At 47.4% G+C, this 23,250-nt stretch overlaps 10 protein-coding genes across 10 annotated transcripts; 4 read left to right on the top strand and 6 right to left on the bottom strand.

Annotated features, from left to right (window-relative positions):
• Positions 1-100: 100 nt before the first annotated feature.
• T310_6614 (uncharacterized protein) lies at positions 101-1,610 on the top strand (the record flags this gene model as incomplete). Its single annotated transcript, XM_013470571.1, has 14 exons — positions 101-119; positions 168-186; positions 234-257; positions 426-475; positions 529-559; positions 671-699; positions 772-778; positions 890-910; positions 966-983; positions 1,025-1,059; positions 1,154-1,193; positions 1,314-1,337; positions 1,427-1,489; positions 1,580-1,610. Coding segments are annotated over 14 exons (411 nt in total), but the record flags the coding sequence as incomplete, so codon positions are not given.
• A 660-nt stretch (positions 1,611-2,270) lies between these two features.
• On the bottom strand, positions 2,271-4,113 carry T310_6613 (uncharacterized protein; the record flags this gene model as incomplete). Its single annotated transcript, XM_013470570.1, has 6 exons — positions 2,271-2,302; positions 2,492-2,846; positions 2,897-3,054; positions 3,118-3,334; positions 3,444-3,899; positions 3,958-4,113. 6 exons carry the CDS (start codon positions 4,111-4,113, stop codon positions 2,271-2,273), a joined length of 1,374 nt encoding a protein of 457 aa, XP_013326024.1.
• A 1,794-nt stretch (positions 4,114-5,907) lies between these two features.
• On the bottom strand, positions 5,908-6,457 carry T310_6612 (uncharacterized protein; the record flags this gene model as incomplete). The annotated part of the gene is made up of 2 exons (XM_013470569.1): positions 5,908-6,084; positions 6,218-6,457. The coding sequence occupies 2 exons, from the start codon at positions 6,455-6,457 to the stop codon at positions 5,908-5,910; spliced, it is 417 nt and encodes a 138-aa protein (XP_013326023.1).
• A 1,064-nt stretch (positions 6,458-7,521) lies between these two features.
• On the bottom strand, positions 7,522-9,063 carry T310_6611 (Uncharacterized protein; the record flags this gene model as incomplete). The annotated part of the gene is made up of 3 exons (XM_013470568.1): positions 7,522-8,165; positions 8,497-8,588; positions 8,717-9,063. 3 exons carry the CDS (start codon positions 9,061-9,063, stop codon positions 7,522-7,524), a joined length of 1,083 nt encoding a protein of 360 aa, XP_013326022.1.
• Positions 9,064-9,905: 842 nt separating this feature from the next.
• T310_6610 (uncharacterized protein) lies at positions 9,906-11,840 on the bottom strand (the record flags this gene model as incomplete). The annotated part of the gene is made up of 5 exons (XM_013470567.1): positions 9,906-9,926; positions 9,975-11,038; positions 11,184-11,214; positions 11,456-11,472; positions 11,585-11,840. 5 exons carry the CDS (start codon positions 11,838-11,840, stop codon positions 9,906-9,908), a joined length of 1,389 nt encoding a protein of 462 aa, XP_013326021.1.
• Positions 11,841-13,369: 1,529 nt separating this feature from the next.
• On the top strand, positions 13,370-13,852 carry T310_6609 (uncharacterized protein; the record flags this gene model as incomplete). The annotated part of the gene is made up of 1 exon (XM_013470566.1): positions 13,370-13,852. One exon carries the CDS (start codon positions 13,370-13,372, stop codon positions 13,850-13,852), a length of 483 nt encoding a protein of 160 aa, XP_013326020.1.
• Positions 13,853-15,231: 1,379 nt separating this feature from the next.
• T310_6608 (uncharacterized protein) lies at positions 15,232-16,255 on the top strand (the record flags this gene model as incomplete). Its single annotated transcript, XM_013470565.1, has 2 exons — positions 15,232-15,247; positions 15,348-16,255. 2 exons carry the CDS (start codon positions 15,232-15,234, stop codon positions 16,253-16,255), a joined length of 924 nt encoding a protein of 307 aa, XP_013326019.1.
• A 2,291-nt stretch (positions 16,256-18,546) lies between these two features.
• On the bottom strand, positions 18,547-19,244 carry T310_6607 (uncharacterized protein; the record flags this gene model as incomplete). Its single annotated transcript, XM_013470564.1, has 3 exons — positions 18,547-18,611; positions 18,678-18,975; positions 19,080-19,244. 3 exons carry the CDS (start codon positions 19,242-19,244, stop codon positions 18,547-18,549), a joined length of 528 nt encoding a protein of 175 aa, XP_013326018.1.
• Positions 19,245-19,748: 504 nt separating this feature from the next.
• T310_6606 (uncharacterized protein) lies at positions 19,749-20,204 on the top strand (the record flags this gene model as incomplete). Its single annotated transcript, XM_013470563.1, has 1 exon — positions 19,749-20,204. One exon carries the CDS (start codon positions 19,749-19,751, stop codon positions 20,202-20,204), a length of 456 nt encoding a protein of 151 aa, XP_013326017.1.
• Positions 20,205-20,510: 306 nt separating this feature from the next.
• T310_6605 (uncharacterized protein) lies at positions 20,511-22,491 on the bottom strand (the record flags this gene model as incomplete). Its single annotated transcript, XM_013470562.1, has 4 exons — positions 20,511-21,588; positions 21,636-22,120; positions 22,158-22,322; positions 22,381-22,491. The coding sequence occupies 4 exons, from the start codon at positions 22,489-22,491 to the stop codon at positions 20,511-20,513; spliced, it is 1,839 nt and encodes a 612-aa protein (XP_013326016.1).
• Positions 22,492-23,250: the final 759 nt, after the last annotated feature.

Here is a 23,250-nt window from a genome sequence, read left to right as displayed (position 1 = left end):
ACTGACCAGATATATAGCTGACAGACACATCAAAAATATAGGGTGTAAGCAACAGTATCATATAACAAGGATATAACTGCCTGGATTACAGAGCTGATAGGGGTATGAATGGATAGGGTGTAAGTGAAATCCCTGCATGACAAACAAAAGATAATCTGGATATAAAGCTAATGAAACAAACAGGCTGTGAGTGACAATTCCTAAATTGGCTATCAGCCTATCTGGCTGTACAGGGCTCACAAAACTGTGGATAGTGTGTGAGTCATGGCCTTGAAATGATCAGCCCATGACTGCCTGAATCTAGAGCTAATAAGGATATTAAATAAAATAAGAGTGTGAGTCCAATCCTGACTCCTAAAAAGACAATTATCTAGATACAAGACTGACAAAATAGACAGCCTGTAAGTAATGGTCCCTTATTTTAGACCATGCAACAACCTGGAAAGAGGATTGACAGTCGTGAAATACATAGGAGGTAAGTAATTGTTCATTTATTTCTAACTTGAAGTACAACTTTTATGGACATAGAGCTAATGAGAGAAAATGGATTTAACAGTGTGTGAGTTATGATCCTTGATAAAATGAAAGTATAACTCCCTGAATGTCGAGCTCATATAAATGTGAAATGAATAGTGTGTAAGTATGCCAAAAACTCCTAATTTCAGTCCAGAGCTGACAGATATGGAAAATGGATAGGTTGTAAGTGATCTTCCTGAATGATGAGAAATATATGTACTAGATATGGTGCTGATACAAATATGCAATGAATAGTGTGTAAGTAATGGGCGTTTATAACTGCTTGGATACAGAGCTGACATAAGATAAATGGACAGGGTGTAAGTGACGATTGCTTGGATAATACGGCTATCTGGATATGAAGCTAATGCAGAGCAAAATCAAAAAATAGCTTGTGAGTGATACTCCTTCAACAAAAGTATATGACTATATACACAGAGTCCTAACAGGACATGGAATAATAGGAAGTAAGACGTCCCTTGACAGAACTTTTAATACAACTGGCTAGATACAGAGCTGATGGAAATCTAAAATTAATAGGGTGTAAGTCATAAACTTTGAAGGATGTGACTACATAGACAGAGTGCTGACAGAAGATGAATAGTATGTGAGTAATTATTTTTGATAATAAAAACAGTACTCCTTCAACACAGAGCTAACAGAGACCTGGATAGTGTGTAAGTCATGATCTTATTTCCAAGAGTATGATTTTTCAGATACAGAGCTGACAGAGTCCTGAATATTTAGGGTGTGAGTAAGCCTCCTTAATAATAAAGAATATGACTACTTGGAGACAGAACTGATGTAGATCTCGCCAGTGTGTAAGTGATAATCTATTTCAAGAGTTAACTTTTAGAATGTAAGACTGACAGATGCATCTAATAAATAGGGGGTGAGTGATGGTCTTCAGCAACAAGATTATGACAGCCTACCTAGATACAGGATACAGAGCTAACAGCGACATGGATAGTGTGTAAGTGATGATCTGTTTTTAAAGGAAAGGATGGCTTGAATTTGAAAGCTAATACTTCACTGCTAGTAACCCCAAAAATGTAAGAAACAGTTTAGACAGCTTTCAGGCAAGAGAGATATAAAGAGTGTGTTGACAATCACATATAGGATGGCAAAAAATTCGCCTCATCCAATAGGGGCTTTCGTCTAATGGATCAGAGTTGGACCATGGGAAGCAATATTGTGGATTGGCTCTCCTCTTACTGCCTGAGATTGATGCGATGATAAAAAAAGACTTGATTGTCAAGGATGTATTTGGTTTCCTTTCAAGATGCCTTGGTATGGGTTTTTCCCCTTTTATACAAGGTTTTCCCCATACTGTGATGCGAATGCAAAGGCAATAAAATAAATATATCTATCGAACTGCCCAGATTGATCTCCAATAATTATTCCCAGCACTGAGGAGAGAAGTTCTGAAAGTTGTAGACAGAGTAGCTGTCATATATGATCATACATGCTGGACCCGCCCAAACGATCTGAATCCAAGAATAATGCGGAATCAAATTGATCAAGGTGTGCACCTGTGAGGTGCCTCAACCTCTAGACTGTGGCAAAATACTTGGCCTTTTCAAAGGGGCATGTCGTGATCGGCTGACCTTGGAATGTCGAACGGTCCAGTTCCAAGAGCATTTGCATGTAGCAAGTTTCGACTATTGACACAGAGTCACTCCGAGTCAAGCCTGCTTCCTTGTCTCCAGTTGATGGCCGTCCTGCTTTGACAACCATTCTAGTTCAACAGCCATCTAGAACTTCCATGAATTCCAGTTTTGAGCTACTACATAAATTCAGTTATATTTGCCAAAGCTGTCACAGCTAATAAACAAGCTTGCAGGTTCCCCGAGCGAGCTCTATATGTTTCATCGACGATAAATGGACTCCTCTGCACGTATTCGTGCAGGCAAATCCACAGGCCCATTCCAGATTAGAGATTTCCATTTGGTCCTCCTCGTTGAGTCCATCTTACTCTCCAAATCCTGCTGTTGTGCTCGAGCCTGGCATGGGGATGGGCTTCTTGTCATCATAGCGGTAGGAATCTCTGATAGAGCTGCGTCGTAGGAGCGGGAGAGTTTCAAGGTTTGGTCTTGTTTCACGTCTCTCCACCAACCACTGCTTTGGACTAGCTTGTTTCGTGGTTCTGCAGAAGACGAACGCGCAGCAGGCCTCGATGACAGCTGCCCTTCTGCAGCTTTGCTTGTTTGACTGCCAACAGATGCGAGCCTTCTTCCATACTGCTGCTGCTCCAACAGTGCAGATCGCGCAGCCTCTTGCTGGGCGAACGTGTCGTTAATACGCGCCCCGATATAGTCTTTGATTACGGCCTGTGACATTGTCAACCACTAAACCAGACGACGCAAAAACGAATGCCAACCTTGTACGGAGTGATATCAAAGTCCACAGACTCCTGGAGACATTCGAGAATACGCTTTTCAGATATATGATTCAGGTCACTCGCAGCAAGGATCGAATCAATGACCTTAAAATAGGATGGGTACTTAAAATGGAGCGTGAAGTCATCCTCGGACAGTACTAAAGATGGTATCAGTCACTATTTATTCCATCCCTGTTTGTCAGCTGACTAGGGATTCAGACCAAAGTAAGGTGTTCTGATGTCTGTAACAGTTATCGCAGGAATCCTGGCATCCATCATTCTTGGCTCTGCCTCGTCTTCAGCTGACCGGCGAGATGTTTTACTCTCTTTTAACCTCTCACTTGGCAGCAGTGGAACCACTGGGACACGCTGGCGAATGCTCGTGGCGGGCTGCTGATATTCTTCCTGTGGCTGTTCTGTCTTCTCGGTAGCAGGACTCTGCCCAACAATTTTTTTTGGCTGTCAAGGACCCCTCATCGTGGTCCACAACAGGGAATAGAATTTCACCAATCCGTTCTGAACCTTTGGTGTCAGCTTCCACGCCTACAGGCTTTTTGTCGCTAACTTCGACTGGAGCGTCTTTCAGCCACGGCAATTCCAATGCCCCGATTGCTGTTGGACGCTCATGAGGCCTGGGGCGGAGAAGAGTGCCAATGAAGTCGATTCCGTCTGGAGAAATTGACTTCTCTCTGAGAGCCTCAATGGGTAAGCTTGATTTCCCATCATAGAAGGCTTCCAGGTCCTTTCGACTAAGAAAGGGCCGTTTCTTGGTGAGCATTTCGAAGACAATGATGCCGAGAGACCACAAGTCGACGGCATTGGTATACACATATGAGTCCGCCTCGGCACGATCTCGCACAAAGACACGCATCTTGGGGGCGCAGTAGTCTCTTGTGTTCATCTTGGTTGTGTGTAGCACTGTGTCATCGGTGACGCGTTTCGAGATTCCAAAGTCGCCTATCTTAAGCCACAAATCTGGAGATGGAGAGGCGATGAAAATGTTCTGCATGCACCCTTAACATCACACGAGTCTCTCCTTTTTCTTTTACCGAGATACTTACACTCGGTTTGAGATCGCGATGTGCATAATTGTCCTTATGCATAAAGTCGAGTCCTTCGAGAAGCTGGCGAGTCGCCTGCCTTGCTTCCTCCTCTGACATGGGACTGCTCCTGGCCTTGAGGCAGTCGTATAATGTATCGTGTGGGAAGTATTCCATGGCGAGGAAGAATGAGAAAAGTATTGGTACCAGCCGTAGAATTCTGCGAAGCGAGCAGAATGCTGGGAAATGTCAGCGTCCTATCACCCATTCAAGCAAGCAGACCGTGTCGTCGGAAAAAGATATGCTCCAGAACGAGTTTCAACTAACCGCTATCGACCACAATGTCTTCCTCAAGCAAAAGCCCAGAGGCGAATATCTAGGACGCATACCTTGGAGAACTTGGCGATCGCCCTGATCTCCTTCAAATGATCCATCTGAATACACTTGTCCACCTCCTTAACTGCCCTTACTCGTCCTGAACTCGTTCGCTCTAGCCACACCTTCCCATACGCTCCACGGCCCAGCCATCGAGTCCGTTCCCATCTTTCAGTCAGCTTCTGGTTCCGGCGAGTGATGAGATGCTCTGTATACGACTCTGTGACAATGGCCTGCAGCCGGAAGAACTCGAGGAAGTCGTCCATATCCGAAGAATGCAATGAACGCGGGAAGGAGGCCTAGGGCCGGAGGCTCGAGGAGAGGAGATCTGTGTTAAGAACTTCAGCTGGGTTTGTAAATAATTGAAACTTGTTCTTCACCTTCTGAATGAAAGTGGGGGATCTTTCTTGCAAGACTGGCGATCATGTGGTGCAAGCCCTGTCTCTCATCCGTTTGTTGTTCTGACGAGTCTCATTGCTAACCCATGGGTAACTATAGTTTCCTATTATGTACAAAAGAACAATTTACACATGTGCATGACACCATTTCCAATATTTCACAAGTCCAGTTCAGGAAGAAACCTCTGGCGCGCATTGCTATGCGGGAAGGCGGGACAGCCTTGCTACTTGTGAGGCTGAGCACAGGGATTAATTGCCCATCTTCCCCTCAGCTGGCATCTGTGTGAAAACTCAGAAGCAAAGCCCATGTTGGGCATCCACGGTCTTTTGAATTTCCACTCTACAGTTCTGGACAATCCCATATATATAGTCTGGAACCGCGAGCACCTGTTTTTTGTTTGGAGTCCTCTTGTGCATCTGTGAAAGTCAACAGTCAAGCCAGTCATGGAGAGTGCTGGCCTTGCGCTTGCGGTCGCATCCAGTGTGGATCTCTGTCTTAAGTAACACAGATTTTGCGACCTTTGTACAAGCAGAAATATGAAATGCCTCGACTACTTGGGCGACTTCCAGCACTTGGGACAGTTGTTGTTCATGTCGATTGATGGCGCAAACAAGCTCTAACGTAATGATACATACAGGTATGGCGGTCAACTCGTATCCTGCTGCCAAGCGTACAAGAATGCAGAACTGGAAGTCAGCGAAGCAATGCTCACAATCGAAACAATCTGGCGCACCATGCAGATGCAAATCGAGATCCTTAAGGAGCACTGGAGTGACCTACCGGGGGACCTCACGAAAACTCACTCCTGATGGTCCTCCAAACGAAAATCCAACTTGCGATCGTCACAATAGAGAGTCTAACAAAACAGCCTCGTTCCACCGATAACGACAGCAGAAGGACCAAGGGAGCGCACGGACGTGTAGAAAGGCCAAGTACGCCATATCGGGAGACATCCTCTCGAGGAGGTCGTCGAGGAGATGGAGAAGTGGCAAGCCAGATTCGACCGGTCCTGGTTCATGATCTCGATGGTGCATTCGCCATCTCTCGACAGATCGATCGCTCAGAATTCCGCCAGCCTGAACCCGCTAGTCGTGCAGATGCGAAATCTGCGAAGAGCGGCCACAGTCCCCGGTGATGACAACGCCGTAGTTCAGAGCGCAAACCCGACAACCTCGGTATTTATTGACGCAGTGGAGATTAATTTTCTAGACGAGGACTCAATTCGCTACTCAGAGGCAGTGCTGGCCGTACGGAAGAGGGCGGATGGACAGTAGGAGCACGTCTTGGTCGATAATGATCCACGTCGAAGAGAGATGTTCGCAATCTTGCTCGGAAATTCGCCGACATGGATCCCCGCATTGTGCACCTCCTGGCCTGTGAGGGTGTTGTGGAAGGCAAAGGACACAATGGCCAAGATCCAAGATTTCAATTCGTCTTCAAACTTCCTGAGGGCTCCAGCCGGCCACAATCTCTCCGAACCGTGCTGATGACTCCATGCTCAACCTACTTGCTGAGTGAACGGATTGATCTGGCAGTCTCGCTGGCGAGAAGCCTCATATTCCTTCACAATTCTCACTTCGTGCACAAGAACATCAGACCCGAGACAATCATTCTTCTCACAGACGACCACTCGAAGAAGGATCGACTCGGCAAGCCGTTCCTGATCGGCTTCGAGGAGTTGCGTTCGGAGGATTCCTACACTTTCCTGCGTGGAGACGATGTTGCGGAACGGAACTTTTATCGACATCCTCACCGGCAGGGACTTGTTGCGCAGGAGAGCTACAATGTTTGTCACGATATATACAGTCTAGGTGTCTGTCTGTTAGAGATTGGACTGTGGACTTCCTTCGTCCGTTATTCTGATGGTGAAGTCGGAGAATCATGGCAAGAAATCAGTAGACTGTTTCGATCTGAACTTAATCTCGACAAAACGGGTAGGAATTTTCCCGATTGGCTTGGTGTTGCAATTCTCTACTACAATGTTTCTGACAATTCTAACTTGCCACTCTGTCAAGCAACTGGATGGGGATATTGTAGACTCTGGAGCTACAAAAGAATATAACAGAATAACACTGGGGTCAAAGAGTAGTGGCTGTCCTTGGAGTTGCTTTCGTCGTTGTTGTGAATCGTTCTTTACATGTATTTCATGTGCAGAATTTGAGGTTGTTTTCGCGAGATATTGATTGATTGCGGCATAACCTTCATCGTAGTTTTGCTGTAACTCGGTCCTTTTATTTGAGCGTACATATGGAGCAGTAAAGCGTCCTTCTCCAGCGAGGCTAGACATTGCCCCCTAATAGGGCCTTCAACAGCACTTGACCTCTTTCATCCAGGTCGGGATACAAATGAAGAGAACATAAGATAGGCGGAGACAGATGACTCGATAAAAAAAATTAAAGTAGATGAACTATCTAGAAACCTAGCCAAAATTCCTTTGCTTCTGGATAAGGCTGTGAGCGTTCCCGTAGTAAAGCCTTCCATTTCCCACCTGCGACTGTATTTCATGTGGAGAGGTCGAAACTGTTGTCGAATATTGATTTCGACTTCGTCCTTATTACTTCATGTCACTCGGTAAATTTCAACTGAGCGTACATATGAGACAGTATGAGTCCTTTCTGGTAGGACCGTCAAAGTGAATCCCCATCTTAAACGTCCTGTTGCGCCTCGGAAATTACCCACAAATGCAGATGCAACGTGGGAACAAGTCCGTCATTTCCAAATCATATAGAGGAAGCTGCCAGTGGTGGTTGTCAGTAATGCTGGAAGACAGAAGTATTCATACGCATACCGTATAGGATACCTTTATGCTTATCATTCTTCCTCCATCTTGAATTCCTCGTCCAATTTCAAATATCTGGCAGATCGATGATAAATAAAGCCCCCTGTCAAGTACCTCTGCATGACATACCCCACTGCACCTTCTTCGTCTTGCATTGCTTTCCATTCCCTCCAGTCTTGTTCATCCTGATCCTGCCTGCGGAACTTGCACAACGCGAAGTCAATCATAAATACTTTAAAGTGACTGCCAACCGGTTCCTTGTGCACAATGAAATTCCTTGGTTTGACATCTTCGTTGAGGGTGTCTCGATCCCCGATGATGTTCACAATACGAATGGCATCTTCACAGATATTTTGCCATGTCTCTTTCGGAGCATACGAGGCGGGATCGGTTAAAGGAAACCCTTCAATATACTGTAAGAGAATCCCAGGACAGTCAACATACTTGCTAACTGCCATGCTCTGTGAAGAATACCCTGGCATTGTGACGCGCCCAAGAAAGAGTGGAACATCTCTTCCTTGGATATCTTTCAGCCTTTTGTACTTCAGTTTCTGCTTCATAGAGTTTCTGCATGTAGTGATAGAGATATGCTTCATTTTGAGCAGCATTCTAGGTTTCTCCTTCTTTTTCAACCATGTTGTCATTGGAGCGCAATTTTGTGATAAAGTCTGACGCACTGCCATCCAGGATAAAATTGCTGGTATTTCCGCTCAATTTCAAAGGTCCAGGGTTGGATTTTCTCATTTTTTTGCAGCTGAGTTGCAAAGCGCCGGTCGTAGAGCTTCAAAATCAAGTGCTCCTTTAATCGAAAACATGGTAATTCCAGCACAATGACCATTACAGACGAGAGTGTAAACGGTTTGAAAACTTTGATAATTGTGCCTTTCACAACCTGGTGTTGGGTTGGACATGATTCCGTTAATTGCAATGTTACATTGTTGCCCACAGCATAGGGACATCTTCACTCTATCAATACATGATCAACCAATAGTAATTAAGCTACTCACTTCGGTTCTTCATGTTCCATTTCGATTTGTGGAGCGAGATAGATTGGTGTAGACAAAAGAAGGAAATTGTATAATGTGAAGGTACTTGATACCTAAACGACCAGTAAGCTCTTTTCTGGCGAGGTGAAAATCTGATAATTACTGGGCTTCTCAACCTCCCTGACGGCATTGTACGCCAACATCCTCGGCAACTCGCTCATGGACAACATCGAGAACGTACAAGCCACGCAAGGAGTGAACAACGCCAGCAGTCTCGCTGGCATCGAGGCCGTCCTGACGGCGATCATAGACGACGCCATGGTTGCTTTTGCCTCGGCCCAGATCATGCTGCTGCAAGACACTGCTCCAACTCCCGTCGTAATTCAGTCGCCCGCCTACGCCTTCGGCACGCCGCGGTATATCTATACTGTCATGTTCATCTCCATTGTTATCACGACGGGGTTCTTCGTCGAGGCGTTGCGCACACGGGACTGGCGGAGGCTGTCCAAGTTCGACTTCATGGACGTGAAGAGCGTTATCGTCGCCGCGTCCGGGGGAGGGACGGCGAAGGAGGCGCAGAAACTGCATCACTCACAGGGGAGCAGATGGCATGCGGCTTCCGATGATGAACTGGTTGGGAGCATTTATGTGCGGTTGGAGAGGGGCGAAGAGGGAGGTGTCGCCGTGTCGCTCTCTGAGCGACGACGGCCCAGAGTTTATACTGGGTTGGTGGGCATGAGCGCAGATGATTTCAGCACGGTTCCTTTGAGAGAGATGGCACAGCCGATGGGAGAGAGCTAGAAGATAAGTACGGGGAAGTCATCAATTGCTGGGTGGGATTTCGCGACAGGTAGAATGCAGATATGTACTGTATACGTATTATAGAAAAGGAGGACACGAAGCTACATTTTTGGTGTTGTATGGAGATTTCACACAAGATGTATAACATCGTCATAATAGGCATATCTATATCAGACTCATACTCAAAGCATTTAATAGAGATATATAAATACAGCTTCCAATACAAGTATATAAATTATATTATATTAGATATTATCTTTCTGTACGAAGTGGTCAATTATAGGACACAGGCTTGGGCCGATGCTAAACACCCCTGAGACATGTCGATTCGTATTTATACCATCCACTAGATTTTCTTCTAAACAGCCACCTACTGCTCTCGAATGCAATCATAAGCAGTGTTCTTTCTAGTGTTCCTTCTTCATACCCCTACCTTTCCCCATACATGCGACTTTATTGAAAGTCACGGTATCTGAAAGCAGAGCATCTCGATACATCCACATAACAGCGATGCTCTTAATATCCCAGACCACTGTCAATTTCTATGGTTTGGAATCGCTATTGTGCAATTCCTGCTCTTCTGCTACCCTGTATTCTCGTCGCAAAATATGTATATATTCCAGTTCCCTCTAACCAGACAAATCAAAAACCTGAACCCATTAGCAAACGCCCAATAATCCCCGTTTTTGGTCTCATACCTGGATAGAAGCAGTCTTATTACGCATTACTGCTGCAACACATCTTTGACCATCGAACCTCACCTGCCATACCCCGTCCAAGTCTGTGAGGAGGTCTCGCAAGCGTTCTCCCGTGCGCACATCCCACAGCGTAAGATCCCGACCACTTCCAGCAATGACTTTGTGGCCATCATGCTGAAAACACGTAATCGCTCCCGTCTGACCACGGAGGACCTGCAGGCATTCCCCAGTATCGGGATTCCAGATCCTCAACGTGGAATCTGCAGATCCTGACACGAGGAGGTTGTCCCGTAAATCCAGGAGACTGACAAGCGAGGTATGGCCCTCGAGGTTGTAGACCAACGACCCCGTGTCCAGCGACCAGACTTTGATCGTGTTGTCCATTGATCCGCTGATACAGCGGTTTCGCTCGTGGTCGAGAACCACGCTGTAAATGTTCTTCGTGTGGCCTTGCAGTTTGTGTACACTCTCTCCGGTCGAGATTCTCCAGACTCGGACGGTGCAATCGTAGCTCCCGCTGACGACCGTATCGTCATGCGCTGCAATCGCGCGAACTGTTTTTTCGTGGCCGCTGAGCACATGGATCAAGTACGGACAATCTGTATCACCTGGTTCCTCGTCGCCTGGCCGGGGCAGTCTCCAGACGCGCAAAGTGGAGTCTCGCGAGGCCGAAACAATCACCGGCATCGCCCTACCTGGCGACGGTGGAACAATCTGTATACATCGCACAGTCGACGAATGGCCGTGGAAGACATGCGTGCATTCCGCCCTTGCGACATCCCATACCCGGACTGTCTTGTCCGTGGATCCTGAAACAAGAGTGTTGCCGTAGATTCCAATACCCCAGATGCCGCCTTCGTGTCCTGTTAATGATGCCCGCAGAGTGCCGGATTTGATGTCGTGTACTTGGATTGTCCCGGCTTCGCTCGCAGTGAGGATCTTGTCGTCGTCGAATTCGAGACATGTGATGATGTTGCGGTCATGGGCTGAGATGGAAAGGTGGTTTTGTACGGCTTGAGAATCCATCAGGTAGACAAGAACTTGGACTGATAATGAAGCAGGTTCTGGAGTAAGTGTTATTATACAGCTGAGTGAATGAAATGCTGCAGCCTAATTTGGCAACCCCACGTGGGGTCTGAAGATCATTAATTTTAACTAATCACGAAAGTATTCTAACTCAGCTGCATAAATTTATCTCTTTCCACCAACCTACAGAATGTAGCTCTGCATATACTGCAAGCTACATTTTATGTATGGTGGATGTGGATAATGAAATCGTACGAAGCATCAGCACAACAGCTTTGAATCCCGTTTCCACAAATGCAGGAGTTATTGGCATTTAATATGGTAATACATGCCAGATTGAGAATGTCGAAATTTTGTGGCTCCTTTTGTATCATAGTATCCTTTGATTTAATGGCCATAAACTGCACCGTTCCCTCCAATATGGAAGAAAGTGTGCTCAACCCCAATCAGCATACAGTCGAAGTTAAAAACCCTAAAAAGGTCTGTTTCAGCCAGCTAATCCACCAACCGAACATCTCACAATCGAGGCAAAGACCGAGTCTGTCACTTTGAGCGAATTGGATTTCCTCTCTCAGGCTGCATACTGCTTGGGTACACTCTCACTGGTTGCACCACATCTGCATGCCGAGGCAGTTCGGAGTAAGGCGGTGCAGGAGGTGCAACCGGTGCAGAAGATGGTCCTCCGACAATTGAGCTCGATGCTGAGCTCGATGAAGAGTCGCGATCACGTCGTCCTCGTAGTAGTCGTTTCTGAACTCGGAACCAGAAATATCCTCCCACGACCGCGAAGACGATCAAGACGACGACGATGATGGCTATGACGTGGTTCTGGCGAGCCATGGCTGGTGCGGTGCATTACATTCACATCTGGTATCCAGGAGTTTTGCGTGTCAAATATCTTGCGTATAGACAAATCTTAGCTGTTGTCATGTTTTTGGATGATATCGATGAGGGTCAAAAACGAGTCACGATCACTTGTCGGTAGGTACTCTCATATAGACATCCTAGATCAGTTCCGGGCTTGAATCGAGAGCACAAATGGCCATTCTGCAATTAAGAGGATGGAGCTTTACGAGGAAATTCAATGATTTTTGGCTGTTCTAAATACAAATCAATAATAATCTACTACAGGAGGCTGGCATATTTACGGCTGCAAGGTCGGAGTCGACAAGGCTCATGGTGCTAAATTCAATGGAGAAAATCTCTATTGGATCGAAATTTGGCGTGAAGAAGGAATAGTCGAGAGCAACACGACAGATACAAAATGTCGCATCATCTCTGCAGTATTCCGGTCATTACACTCTGCTGGAGAGCCTCGAGGGTTCTAGCGTTACACAGTCCTTTATATCAGTATTAGTCAAAGCTAGTGATGACAGATAAAGCTGCGCAACCCTGTCCAGAATCCTTTGACTGCTTTTTTCTTTTCTGTCTTTTTTTTCTCCCGAATTCTGCAATCAATGTGTTACTGTATGCATGCACATGCATCTCTGCTCTGTGGTCGGAGGTTTTAATCCGGACTGCAAGGCCCTTACCAGTGTTTTTCTCCGTTAACTACAAAGTAAAGCTGAAAAAGGACCTTGACAGGCTCAAGATTTACTTGCCATGTATGGTAAATACATGTAAGGGCGGCCTACACAGATTTTTCCATCGCCTCATAGCATTCCTTATTGTACGCCAAAGAAAACTCGAGTGTCCAGACTGAAAACACCGACATGAACAATGTATTTCTCCAATACGTCATCCATGAACCTCTTCTTAATGTTCTCGAGGACTTATATTGGGTCGACCTGGTATATATCGTCCCGGTCTTGATAGTTCATGAACTGATCCTGCAGATGCTTTGAAAATATGCTGTTAAATAGGATTCTGCTTCACGGCAGCAGAGTCCAGAGTCACTTATTTAAGGACATTAATGGGCTATATGTGGCCTCCCGTGTTGCTCGATACTTCTTAGGTAGTTGATCTTGAGCTTTTCAGGTCCATACACCATATGCAAAACCATCAGACTCCATCACAAAAGCGAAGTGAAATATTGGAATACAGAGTATGGGGATGCCACTGCGAGAACGCAACTGACGAGCTCTGCCAAGTTTCCCGAGTTTGCACTCCGCTTCTATTCACTTCTGTCTTGAGTCGCTTCTTCTCAGTATGACGCATAGCAGGCCTTTATGAATCATCGATTTGGCCACAGACCTTGCTGAACCTTCGCTGCGTATCCATTATTTCCTCCTTCCTTATAGCTTTTACAGCTTTACCTATAGCTAACTACCTTTACTCTTCAACTGTTTCTGCCACCTGTCTTTTTTTAACTCTCACCTGCTAGTTTCTGTCAAGACGGAATTACCAGCTCAGACTCTCTCACCTTCAAGATGGACACTCCCGGATTCAGAGAGAATGAAAAATTGAACAGCGATCTCGATGATGGCAGAATATCACCAGTGGACCTGCACTGCAAGAACGATCAAGAGCGAGACAGTGATATCATTGTGAACTACCAGAAGATCTGCCAGGCAGTCGAGACATGGATCGAAGATGCGATGCAGGATGAAGTCGACTACTTCCATGGTATCTACTGCCCCAACCTCGCCCAGGAATTGGAGACCCATCGGCTGAGTGAGCTGGACCTTGGCCCGGGGGCGTCAGACTGGAGACTGCAAGAGTTGAAGACCGTGGAAACGGCCCACTACTTTATCCTGTCGCTTGTAATCTGGCGTCGTCTCTTCGATATTTTGCAACGCCCGTATCCCCTTGGCGTGACGAAAGATGAGCTCTCAGAACTCAATGTTATTAAAACCAGCAATGAGCGTATGAGTCCTCTTTCCGCCATCTTGCCTTCTCTTGCCACTGACTAATATGGTCGGCAGCACCAGTAGAGTTCACGGGGAGATATTCGACAGGGTCACCAGGATCTGCGCCTGTTACGGCTTCGAAAAGCATCAGGAAAAGGATCTTGATGTCGAATTCGATTTACTTCTGTGCGACCTGTCATACTGGTTCAGAAACCGTGACACGCTTTCAAAACTCAGGGATCGCCTGCGACAGCAGGTCTTATATCCTGCCGTTCAGCTCCATCACGACATCCGGGTTTCCTTTCGACAATACAAGATTTCGTACGAGACTGAGGATGATAAATGGACTTTCAAGAATCTGGCGAGGTGGGAAACAGTAACGGACAACGATGCCAGACATTTCTTCCACTGTCTCTACCCTGATATCACAAAACTGCCTGTGTACAATGGAGAAAGGCCCTTGCAGCTGGTCAAGCCGATGATGGTTGTCCACACGGAGCCCATACCTTGGGAATAGGCCCCAGTGCCAGCTCACTCTTCATTAAGTACGGCCATGTACCTAGAGACAATGCCGTCGAGCAGCGGACGATAATCTCATGGCTCACCTCCGCTGAGATGAGCTGAAAACCTCGTGGTAATAACGAGGGTCTGTGTCTGTTAGACATGTCAGAGTCACATATTTCTTAACCAAAAGTCATCTTTTCTTTTCTTTTCTTTTCTTTTCCTTTCTTTTCCTTTTTCTTTTTCTTCTTATTTTTATTCTTATTTTTATTAGGCTTTTTTTTTCAAATATAATAGTAATCTCATCTCCTACGATAATTTCAGAATTCATAGAGAATTCACAAAAAGCTCCGGTAGCGTGATTATGTGATTCGGACAGTTTTGTGGAAATATAAAAATTTGTAGAAACACCCTTCTGCAGCATAAAAGTCAAACTATTGAAGAACATGGGATTACAATTAGGAAAGAGAAATGATTAGAAGAGATGGTCATCTTATTTAGTTATTCATTTTCTTCTTCGCAAAATAAAATGGTTGTGTCTTCATAAATAGTTATTCACAAATATAAATAAGGTTGTAGGACATTGATAAGCTTTCGCATATGACAGAACTCAAAACTGCAGATCTTAAATCGTGAGAATTCAGCAATTCGCCAGCTTGAAGACAGTCCACGATTTAGTGCGACGTAACATTCAACTGTGCAGACAGCAGACCACTAGCACTACTGACTACAACCTCCCGCCACGACATTCCTTCCCATTTTTATGTTTTATGCGGTGCTCATTCGCCGATCCATCGCGTCGGATCTTTTCGTTGCAGCCGCATTTTGCAGACCGCCATGCAAGGGCTTCTAAGCGAGGATATAATTAGAGGCCAACGTGTTAGTTCCAGGCGTGATTGGCGGCTTAACCAACAGGACGATCACTCCGCCAACGATTAATAATGGACGATAACCAGGGTGTGGGATTATAAGAAATGCGGGAGGAGTGGCAGTAGATAATATTCTCTATTGTATTCTTGTCTCTATTGGTTTATTTCTGTATATTTTTTATTGGTAGATTCTATATATTCATGGTGTATCCCAATGGGCCTCTTCTTCCAAGAAGCAGTCCCCCAGAACCCCCCCTCCACCAACCTCGGCGGCAAAACAATCATCATCACCGGCGCCAATAGCGGTCTCGGTCTCGAGGCCGCCCGTCAGTTCCTCCAGTTCAATGCCTCCCGGGTGATCCTCGCCGTGCGGTCCATCGCCAAAGGAGAGGCCGCCGCGGCGCAGATCCAGCTTGCCAACCCCGATGCCGAGGTCAAGGTCATGAAGCTCGACCTCGACAGCTACGACAGTGTCGTGGCCTTCGCCAACCAGGTCAAGCAGGAGCTGACCGACATGCATGCCCTCGTGCTCAACGCTGGCATGAATCAGTATGTCTACGAGACCAGTCCGACCGGCCACGAGCGGTTGTTGCAGGTCAACTTTTTGTCTCATGCAGTCCTAGCCTTGCAATTGCTTCCGTTGCTGCAGAGGACTGCGTCTAAAGAAGGCTCGCCCACGCGACTCAGTCTGGTGTCCAGCTTCAGCCACCGGAAGCATTCGATGACGAGGAACCCCGTGGGCCGCGACGAGTCGATCATCCAGCACTTCGACAACCCGGCCAACTTTGTCCGTCAAGTGCGGTACAGTGACACGAAGCTGCTGATGAACGCATTTGTGGCCGAGCTGGCGAGACGGCTGCCGTTAGGAGGCTCGAAGACGGACCCCCCCGTCATCATCAACTGTCTCTGTCCGGGGTTCGTCTGGACCGACTTCAACCACCGCCTCCCGTGGTATATCAGATGGCCAGCCATACTGCTGGAGATGCTGTTTGCGCGAAGCGCCGAAGTCGGTGCGAGGACGATTGTCCACGCTGCGGCGGTGGCGTCCGAAGAATCGCACGGCAAGTTCATGGAGTCCAGCCATATAGCTGAGTAAGTGTAGTTTCCTTACAGTGAGTTAGCCAAACTAACGACGCAGAATGGATCCTTTCCTCCAAAGCCCGGCCGGAAAGGAGTTTGAGGAGAAACTGTTCAAGGAGGTCCTTGAAGAAGCTCGGAAGGTGGACAGTTCTGGGGTGACATTATTCTCTTGACCAGAGTCGATGGCAAGCAAAAACTGTACATGACGAAACCTGTTACTTTATATTTTCTTTTCCTTGACAGATTGTCATGCCCTACTCATAAAGCGAGATATTCGATACCGCATACGATTCTGATTAGAGAGGTAGAGTCCGTCTGATCCAGTTTTCTGGAAAGATAAGATCTGGATTTCTTTCTCTCTAATTGCATATATTGGATAGACATGTTTAGTCAATTGTGATAATAATATTGATGCGGACATTGACTTCATAAAGCTATATTCAGTTAGCACTTTCTGTTTTGCACAGAACAAGTCACAGAGGATAGAAGTGATTGAGCAAAGCATTCTACACATATGTAGGAGCTTCTCATACTCCCATATCTACAGGTCTGGTCGTTCAGAGCATGGTTCCTATCTCTAAACGATTTCACTGTGCAACAAATATCGGTATGGGATGTGACACGACATCGACAGTCCCCTGCTATCAGTTCTGCATCTCTACTACAGACATGTGGTAAAGATATCCCCTGGCATTCTAGCCCATCTCAATCCATTCACATGCTTTAGCGAGGAGCTGCATGGCAGCAGGAGAGGGCTTTATAGTATACTTGGTAATCATCAGGAAATTGTTATGAACATTAATAGAAATATCGTAGTAATACTAACACTATCCTCTGTTAAATTGTCATGCTCTTGAAATAGGTGGAGTCTCAATCGACCGGAATTGCGATTTCGGAAATCATTGCGAAGTCGCACGGAGACCAGCACAAGCACACAGAGCGCAAATCTTGACCACGAACACCATTCTGCAGCTGTCCAATAGGTATAGTAGATTACCTGTTCAGTGACTATTTACCTCTGCTGGGGTATGGTTGTACGCGTATTACATGCAATCTCCCTAATCCACTCCTGGACCGATGCGGGGATATTAACTCTCTTATATACCACCAGTTTTATTCAGTTTGGAATCTTGAGTATTCACTTTTCTTCTCAATTTAGATATTTCTCTATTTCTATCCGAAATAAACCAGACAATGGACCCCTCTTCCCACGAATTGATACCCATACAGCCAGAGAACAGGAAGAAAAACTCCGTCATGGCAGAAACAGAGACTGTCGAGAATGTCGATAACAAAACAGATAACGACGGTCTCGCCTCGCACAAGAAGCGACCGAAAAGCAGCGACGAAAGAAAAGAAGAGCGTCGATTTCTGAGGAAAATCGACCTAACGATTCTGCCTCTCCTGGGCATTGTGTATTTCCTTGCGTCGATGGCAAGTCCTATACCTTACCCCGAATACGGAGTACACAGTAAAGAATCTATTTCTAATGACGAGACTTCAGGACCGTGGCGACATCAGCAATGCCGCTGTTGCTGGCATGACCTCCGACTTGGGTCTATCTCCGCAGATGCTCTCCCATTGCGTCGCATTGTTCTACGTGGGATACATCCTCTTCATGTTCCCGGCCGCGATCTTCATGCGCAAAATCACTCCGCCGCGACAGCTCGCCTTGGCTCTGATGTCTTGGGGCACTTTTACCGCTTTGTAGGTAGCTCAGGCTGTTGTCGCTTGCTGATACCTCGTTAATGCTTTTGTTTCTTTGAAAGGATTTCGACCGCAAAATCGTATGGCACCGTCGTTGGATTGCGTATCCTCGTTGGCACTGCTGAGGCCTTCGTCAACGCTGCACCCTTGTACCTCTCCCTGTGGTACAAGCGCGATGAGCTCGCTACGCGCGGTGCAGTGTTCTTCTCCATGGCTGCTGTGGCAGGCAGCTTCAACGGGGTGATTGCGTATGCTATTCAGCATAATCTAGACGGGGTTCGGGGCCTCGCGGCGTGGCGGTGGATCTTCTTGATCGAGGGTAGGAGTTGCGAATACAATGCAGGTATAAGTGTCATGATCAGCAGGCTGATTTCTTCAGGCGTGGTGTCAGCATCATATGGCTTCGTGGTCTTATTCTTGCTGCCTCCGGTCCCAGAGAGGATCAAATGGGGATTCAACGAGCGAGAGAAGGAGATTGCCAGACGGCGCACGGTGGAAGCGTACAATGTCGAAGACGCGGCTGTCAATTTCAAGCACTTGCTGGTGCTGGCTAAGGATTCGAAGCTTTATTTCAGCGGTGAGCACGGCAGATTTCTCTCCTCAGGAAGTATCCCCGCTAACCTCGTGGTATTCCAAGTTGTCATCTACTGCTGCCTGAACGTCAGCTTGGCAGCGTTTAGCAGCTTCTTGCCTGTCGTCATCAAATCGTTCGGTTTTTCGACACTACGTACACAAATCCTGACGATTCCGGTCTTTGTCTGCGCCGCTGCGGCTCTCCTTCTCTTCGGGTCTCTCTCCGATCACTTCAAGAAACGGGGAATCTTCCTCATCACGGTCTTTGGGATTGCTGCCCTGGGGTATCTTCTCCTCCTGGCGGGCAACAGCTCGAGATGGCTGTCTTTCGCGGCCACTTTCCTCGTCGGCATTGGGACGTATCCCTGTGTCGTTATCACCCTGGCGTGGGTGAACAGTAATTTCATCGGGTATACGAGAAGGTGAGTCAGTCGTTCTGCCTGGATTGATCAAGATCTAAAAAATTTATCAGAGCAGGCTGTTTGGCAGCATTGAACATGTTCGGACAGTGTTTTGCCATCCTCGGCGCGGAGATCTACAGCGATCCTCCACATTACTACCGAGGCAACGGCTTTGCGTTGGGCGCGATGGTACTGGGAATCATCACCACTCTGCTCTTTCGATTCTATCTGCGTCGAAGGAATCTTCGGAAGGCGAGGGACCAGCACACTGAAGCAGCGCAGCGGATGAGAGTTCTGGGTGTGGAAGAAGTCGGTGACGATCATCCTGATTTCTTCTACTATTTGTAGAACCATCTCGCAGAAGTATGCAGTAAGTTGATTCAATGGATCTGTTAGTAGCAGATAACCCAGTATTTATATTTCTGTTGTCCCGTCAAACTAGTTATTAAAAGTGCATCCCCTGTGACTGAACTTTGAATAGGCCAGTTCAGCATGTCAGATGTTAGATCGAGCTATTCGAGCCAGAGAATCAGACTGCTGAATAAGAATGATGACATGATCTCTCTCACCAGACGAACACTGACTTTCTCCCTCGTTCCAGTTACTCCATGGTTCTATCACTAATCAATAATTGCATGACGAAACTTAAAATCGCGATTGGTAATAAGCCTTTTGGGAATTCACATGCGGAGTAATTTGTCATCAGCTGTCGTAACCCTGACCGCATAAACAAATCCATGAACATGTACATACATACAACATCAATACCCAAAGACGATTTCGTTCCCCTTATCTTCTGCAGTCAAATATCCTCGATTCATCGCCAGCATGCCAACCTACGTCTGCACCGTCGCAGCCGGGCGCCTATCCCCCGAACACAAAAAAGCGATCGCCAACATCCTGACAACCGTCCACTCCGAGGAAGCACATACACCCCGGCTAGTCGTGCAGGTCATCTTCAACGAACTACCAGGCAAGAACAAGAACAACTACTTCATCAACGAGGTCCCCGTCTCGGCGGACCAGGTCTGGATCCGCGGCGACATCCGTGTTCGGAGGACGGACGAGCAGAAGACGAGGATGGTCCGAAGGATTGTGGATCTGGCGAGCCAGGCGTGTGGGATTGATAGGACGCATTTCTGGGTGTATTTGTGTGATATTGCCAAGATGGCGGAGTTTGGGAGCGTGATGCCTGATGGTGGCGATACCCAGGCTGAAGAGGCTTGGCTGAAGGCGCTGCCGGAGGAGGTGAAGGAGCGATATCACTTTAATGATAAGGCATGATTGATGGAGCAGGTCAAAGCGGGATGGTTGAGATAGGCGGACATGGAGGGGAGAGGCCTACGCCTAATATGTGATCATCTATTAATATGTGATCATCTATCTAGGTGTTTGTTATTGCAGTGTCTCGACTGTTCTATAAAGTGCTACTAATGGAAGCAAAGAAACGAGATCATATACAAGCAGATATGAACCATATTCTGTAAAAGATACAAATATAAAACACGTTCCACTGGACGGGAGCAGAAGTCATACAACAGCTCTAGATACTATCTCCATCTTCTTGTACTTCTCTTAAAAGGCGACCGATTAGGCCATCTCTGTCGATTCCCCAAGCTCATCCTCACCAGGAACCTCACTATAAGCCTGATTTTGAAACTGCCGAAAGACCCTGAGCACAAACGTCGCAAACCCGACAAGCACACCAGCCAAGATGACCAGAAGAGTGAACGCCCCGACAGGAGCGAGAACATTCTCACTCATCCAGTCCGCACTCTTGCTGTCGGACTCGACACCGTCAACGTCCACAGCCGGGTCGTCCGGCACCGGGAGCTGGTTGAATCCTGCCGCAAACCAGTCTTCCGGAACGCTTGTTCGCACGACGTCTGACGTGCCGAGGATATTCCCCTCTGCGTCCACGGCGTCTGCAGAGATCCAGTCCATGTACCCGTCGGCGATGAACATGGTCTCAAAGCCCGACCTGGCTGCCGATCCGATGAAGACAGACGGCCCCGTAGCGTCGGCCTTTGCGTAGAAATTCCACGAAGCCACCTCCGTCGCCCCGTTCCAGCTCACGTAGACAATGGTCGTGAGATCAGAACTCGTCGAGCCGTAGACGGCCGCCTTGACGACAGGAGGCTCCACGGGCCGGCCGACAAAGTGGAATTTATACGCCCGGTACGTCGAGAACCGGTCTGAGACGAAGCGCGCCTCCATCACGCACGTCCCGTTGGGCGTAAACTCGCTGTGGTAGCCCTGCTGGCTCCATCCGACGAAGATATTCCCGTTCGATAACAGCTGGACATCCCCTCGAAGCCGCGTCAGACCGCCGTCCGGACGCTCGTATCGTCGGATGACGCTTGCGGTCATGGGCCGCGAAGCCGTGTCCAAGGCGACGAAAAGCGCCGCAGAGACGTCCTCTCGTTGGCTTCCCTCGTCAGAGGCATTGTTCAGAAACGAGATGATCGTATGGGTGCTGTTCGACTCGACGAACCGCGCATGGTGCTGTCGATAGAAGCTGAAGTCCTGCAACACAAAGTCTGATCGCTTGCCTCCAAGCCGCCAGATGATGTGTCCGTCTTTTCCGGAGATCAGATATATGGTGTTTGTGAATCGCGCGGAGAGGAGGTAGTCGCCCTCGGCGTTTTTGTCGACTGAGTTGACATGACTGTTCCGTCAGTTCTTGCTGAAAAGATCTCAGATCGAGCAACTCACATATAATCCCAACCAGAACCAGCCTGCTCTGGTGTAGCCGGCGTCGCAAAGTCGCTCTCCGACAAGGAGACGTGATCGGACGATTTCCACTCGAAAATGATGTTTCCGGTCGCGACGTCGATTTCCTCGAATCCGCCCACGATGACTCTCCCGGACTGTCCAGGCATCCCCAGATCGGCAAAGTCGAGGACCTCGGTCCGATACGTGCAGGCCAGAGCGGTCTTCCCGCCATGCAGGATGTTGAACTCGTGCATGTTGAACGCGTCGAGGTCGTTGGTGACGGGGACGACGGTTTCGTGCTCGTAGGTCTCGCTGAGGATCAGCCCGGCGCCTTTTTTTGCATGTCGTTGTAGGCGTGCTGCACGATGAAGGAGAGGTGCAGGTTTTCGTCGATGTTGTCGGCGACTTTGAAGTCGAAGATGTTGCGGTTGTCGAAGAGGCATGCACCGGACCAGACGAGGGACTGTAATGCAGATCTCGTAAGACTTCTTTTCGTGTTTAACAGAGGAAAAGAAGATATACCCCCTCAGCGTCATAAATATGCGGCCCAACCTGACAAGGCGACCACTTCTTGGACGGCGCCTCAGGGTCGATAACCGCATACGGCGCGACAAACCAGTAGCCGGGGCTGACTTTGTCTTTATCATAGACCTTGACGTCGAACTTGGGAGGTTTGATTTCGGGGCGCTGTCGAATCATGCATTTAGCAGGGGAATGACATCTTTTGAGAAATTTGTTAACTGACTGTAACAAAAGACATCAAGTCGTCGCTCGAGACCGGCTCGATTATGGCGAGGCTGAGGGTGAGAAATAGAGATATACATAGAAGAATCGACTGATAAAGGAATGACGGCATGATTAGATTGCTTGTGGGAAAAAAAAAGAAATCAACGACAAGAATATCGAAATAGTGTAGCTATATGGATAGAGAAGTAGAGATTCAAAATATTCCACAGAAATGCACTTTGGCATTTTGGCGACAGCGCATTGACCAGACAGCCGGCTGTCCTGGTCAGCGACAGTTTCTTCCATTAGTCCGCCTGCATCCGATGGGCCTTCAGTCTGTACAGTCTAGTTTAGGGCTCGCGAGGACAGTTCCTAACGAGCAGCCATCGAAGCCGCGTGTACGCCGTCTTGGCACATCCACTCCAGGGGCAAGCTGACGCCATCCGCACCGCTGCTTGCGTAGACAACCTAATTTTGACCTCGCGAGCATCTAATCTTATCTCGTGGCTGTGTTTGGTATGTAGTATGTAGTGTCTGAGGTTCAATCCTTGAAGTGCGTTGTGAAGACTAAGAAAGATGGAGTGTCAGGAGTTGAAGGATAGAAGATTCCGCAAGTGCAATCTGTCGATTTACGTTATGCAAAATTTGGTGCAGTCTTGGCACCCCAAAACCTCAAAAAATTGCAACTTTTGTATCGGAAGCCCTCCAAACCACCAAAATACTGATTTTTCTCACCAAATCCCATCGATTTTTTACTGAATTTGTCATATCTGAGGTTCTTCTGACTTTCTAATTAGGAAATTATAGCCTATGTCTGTGCCGATATCGAGATTACCCCCGTATCGCAGAAAAAATGGCATCCGAGGCGACCAACTCTCCAGAATCCTCT

The sequence above is a fragment of the Rasamsonia emersonii genome (assembly GCF_000968595.1).
Source record: "Rasamsonia emersonii CBS 393.64 chromosome Unknown ctg1118621760428, whole genome shotgun sequence".
NCBI classification, from domain to species: Eukaryota; Fungi; Ascomycota; class Eurotiomycetes; order Eurotiales; family Trichocomaceae; genus Rasamsonia; species Rasamsonia emersonii.
Note: the sequence above shows the minus strand (reverse complement) of the source record. Positions and strands in the feature narration are given on the sequence as shown.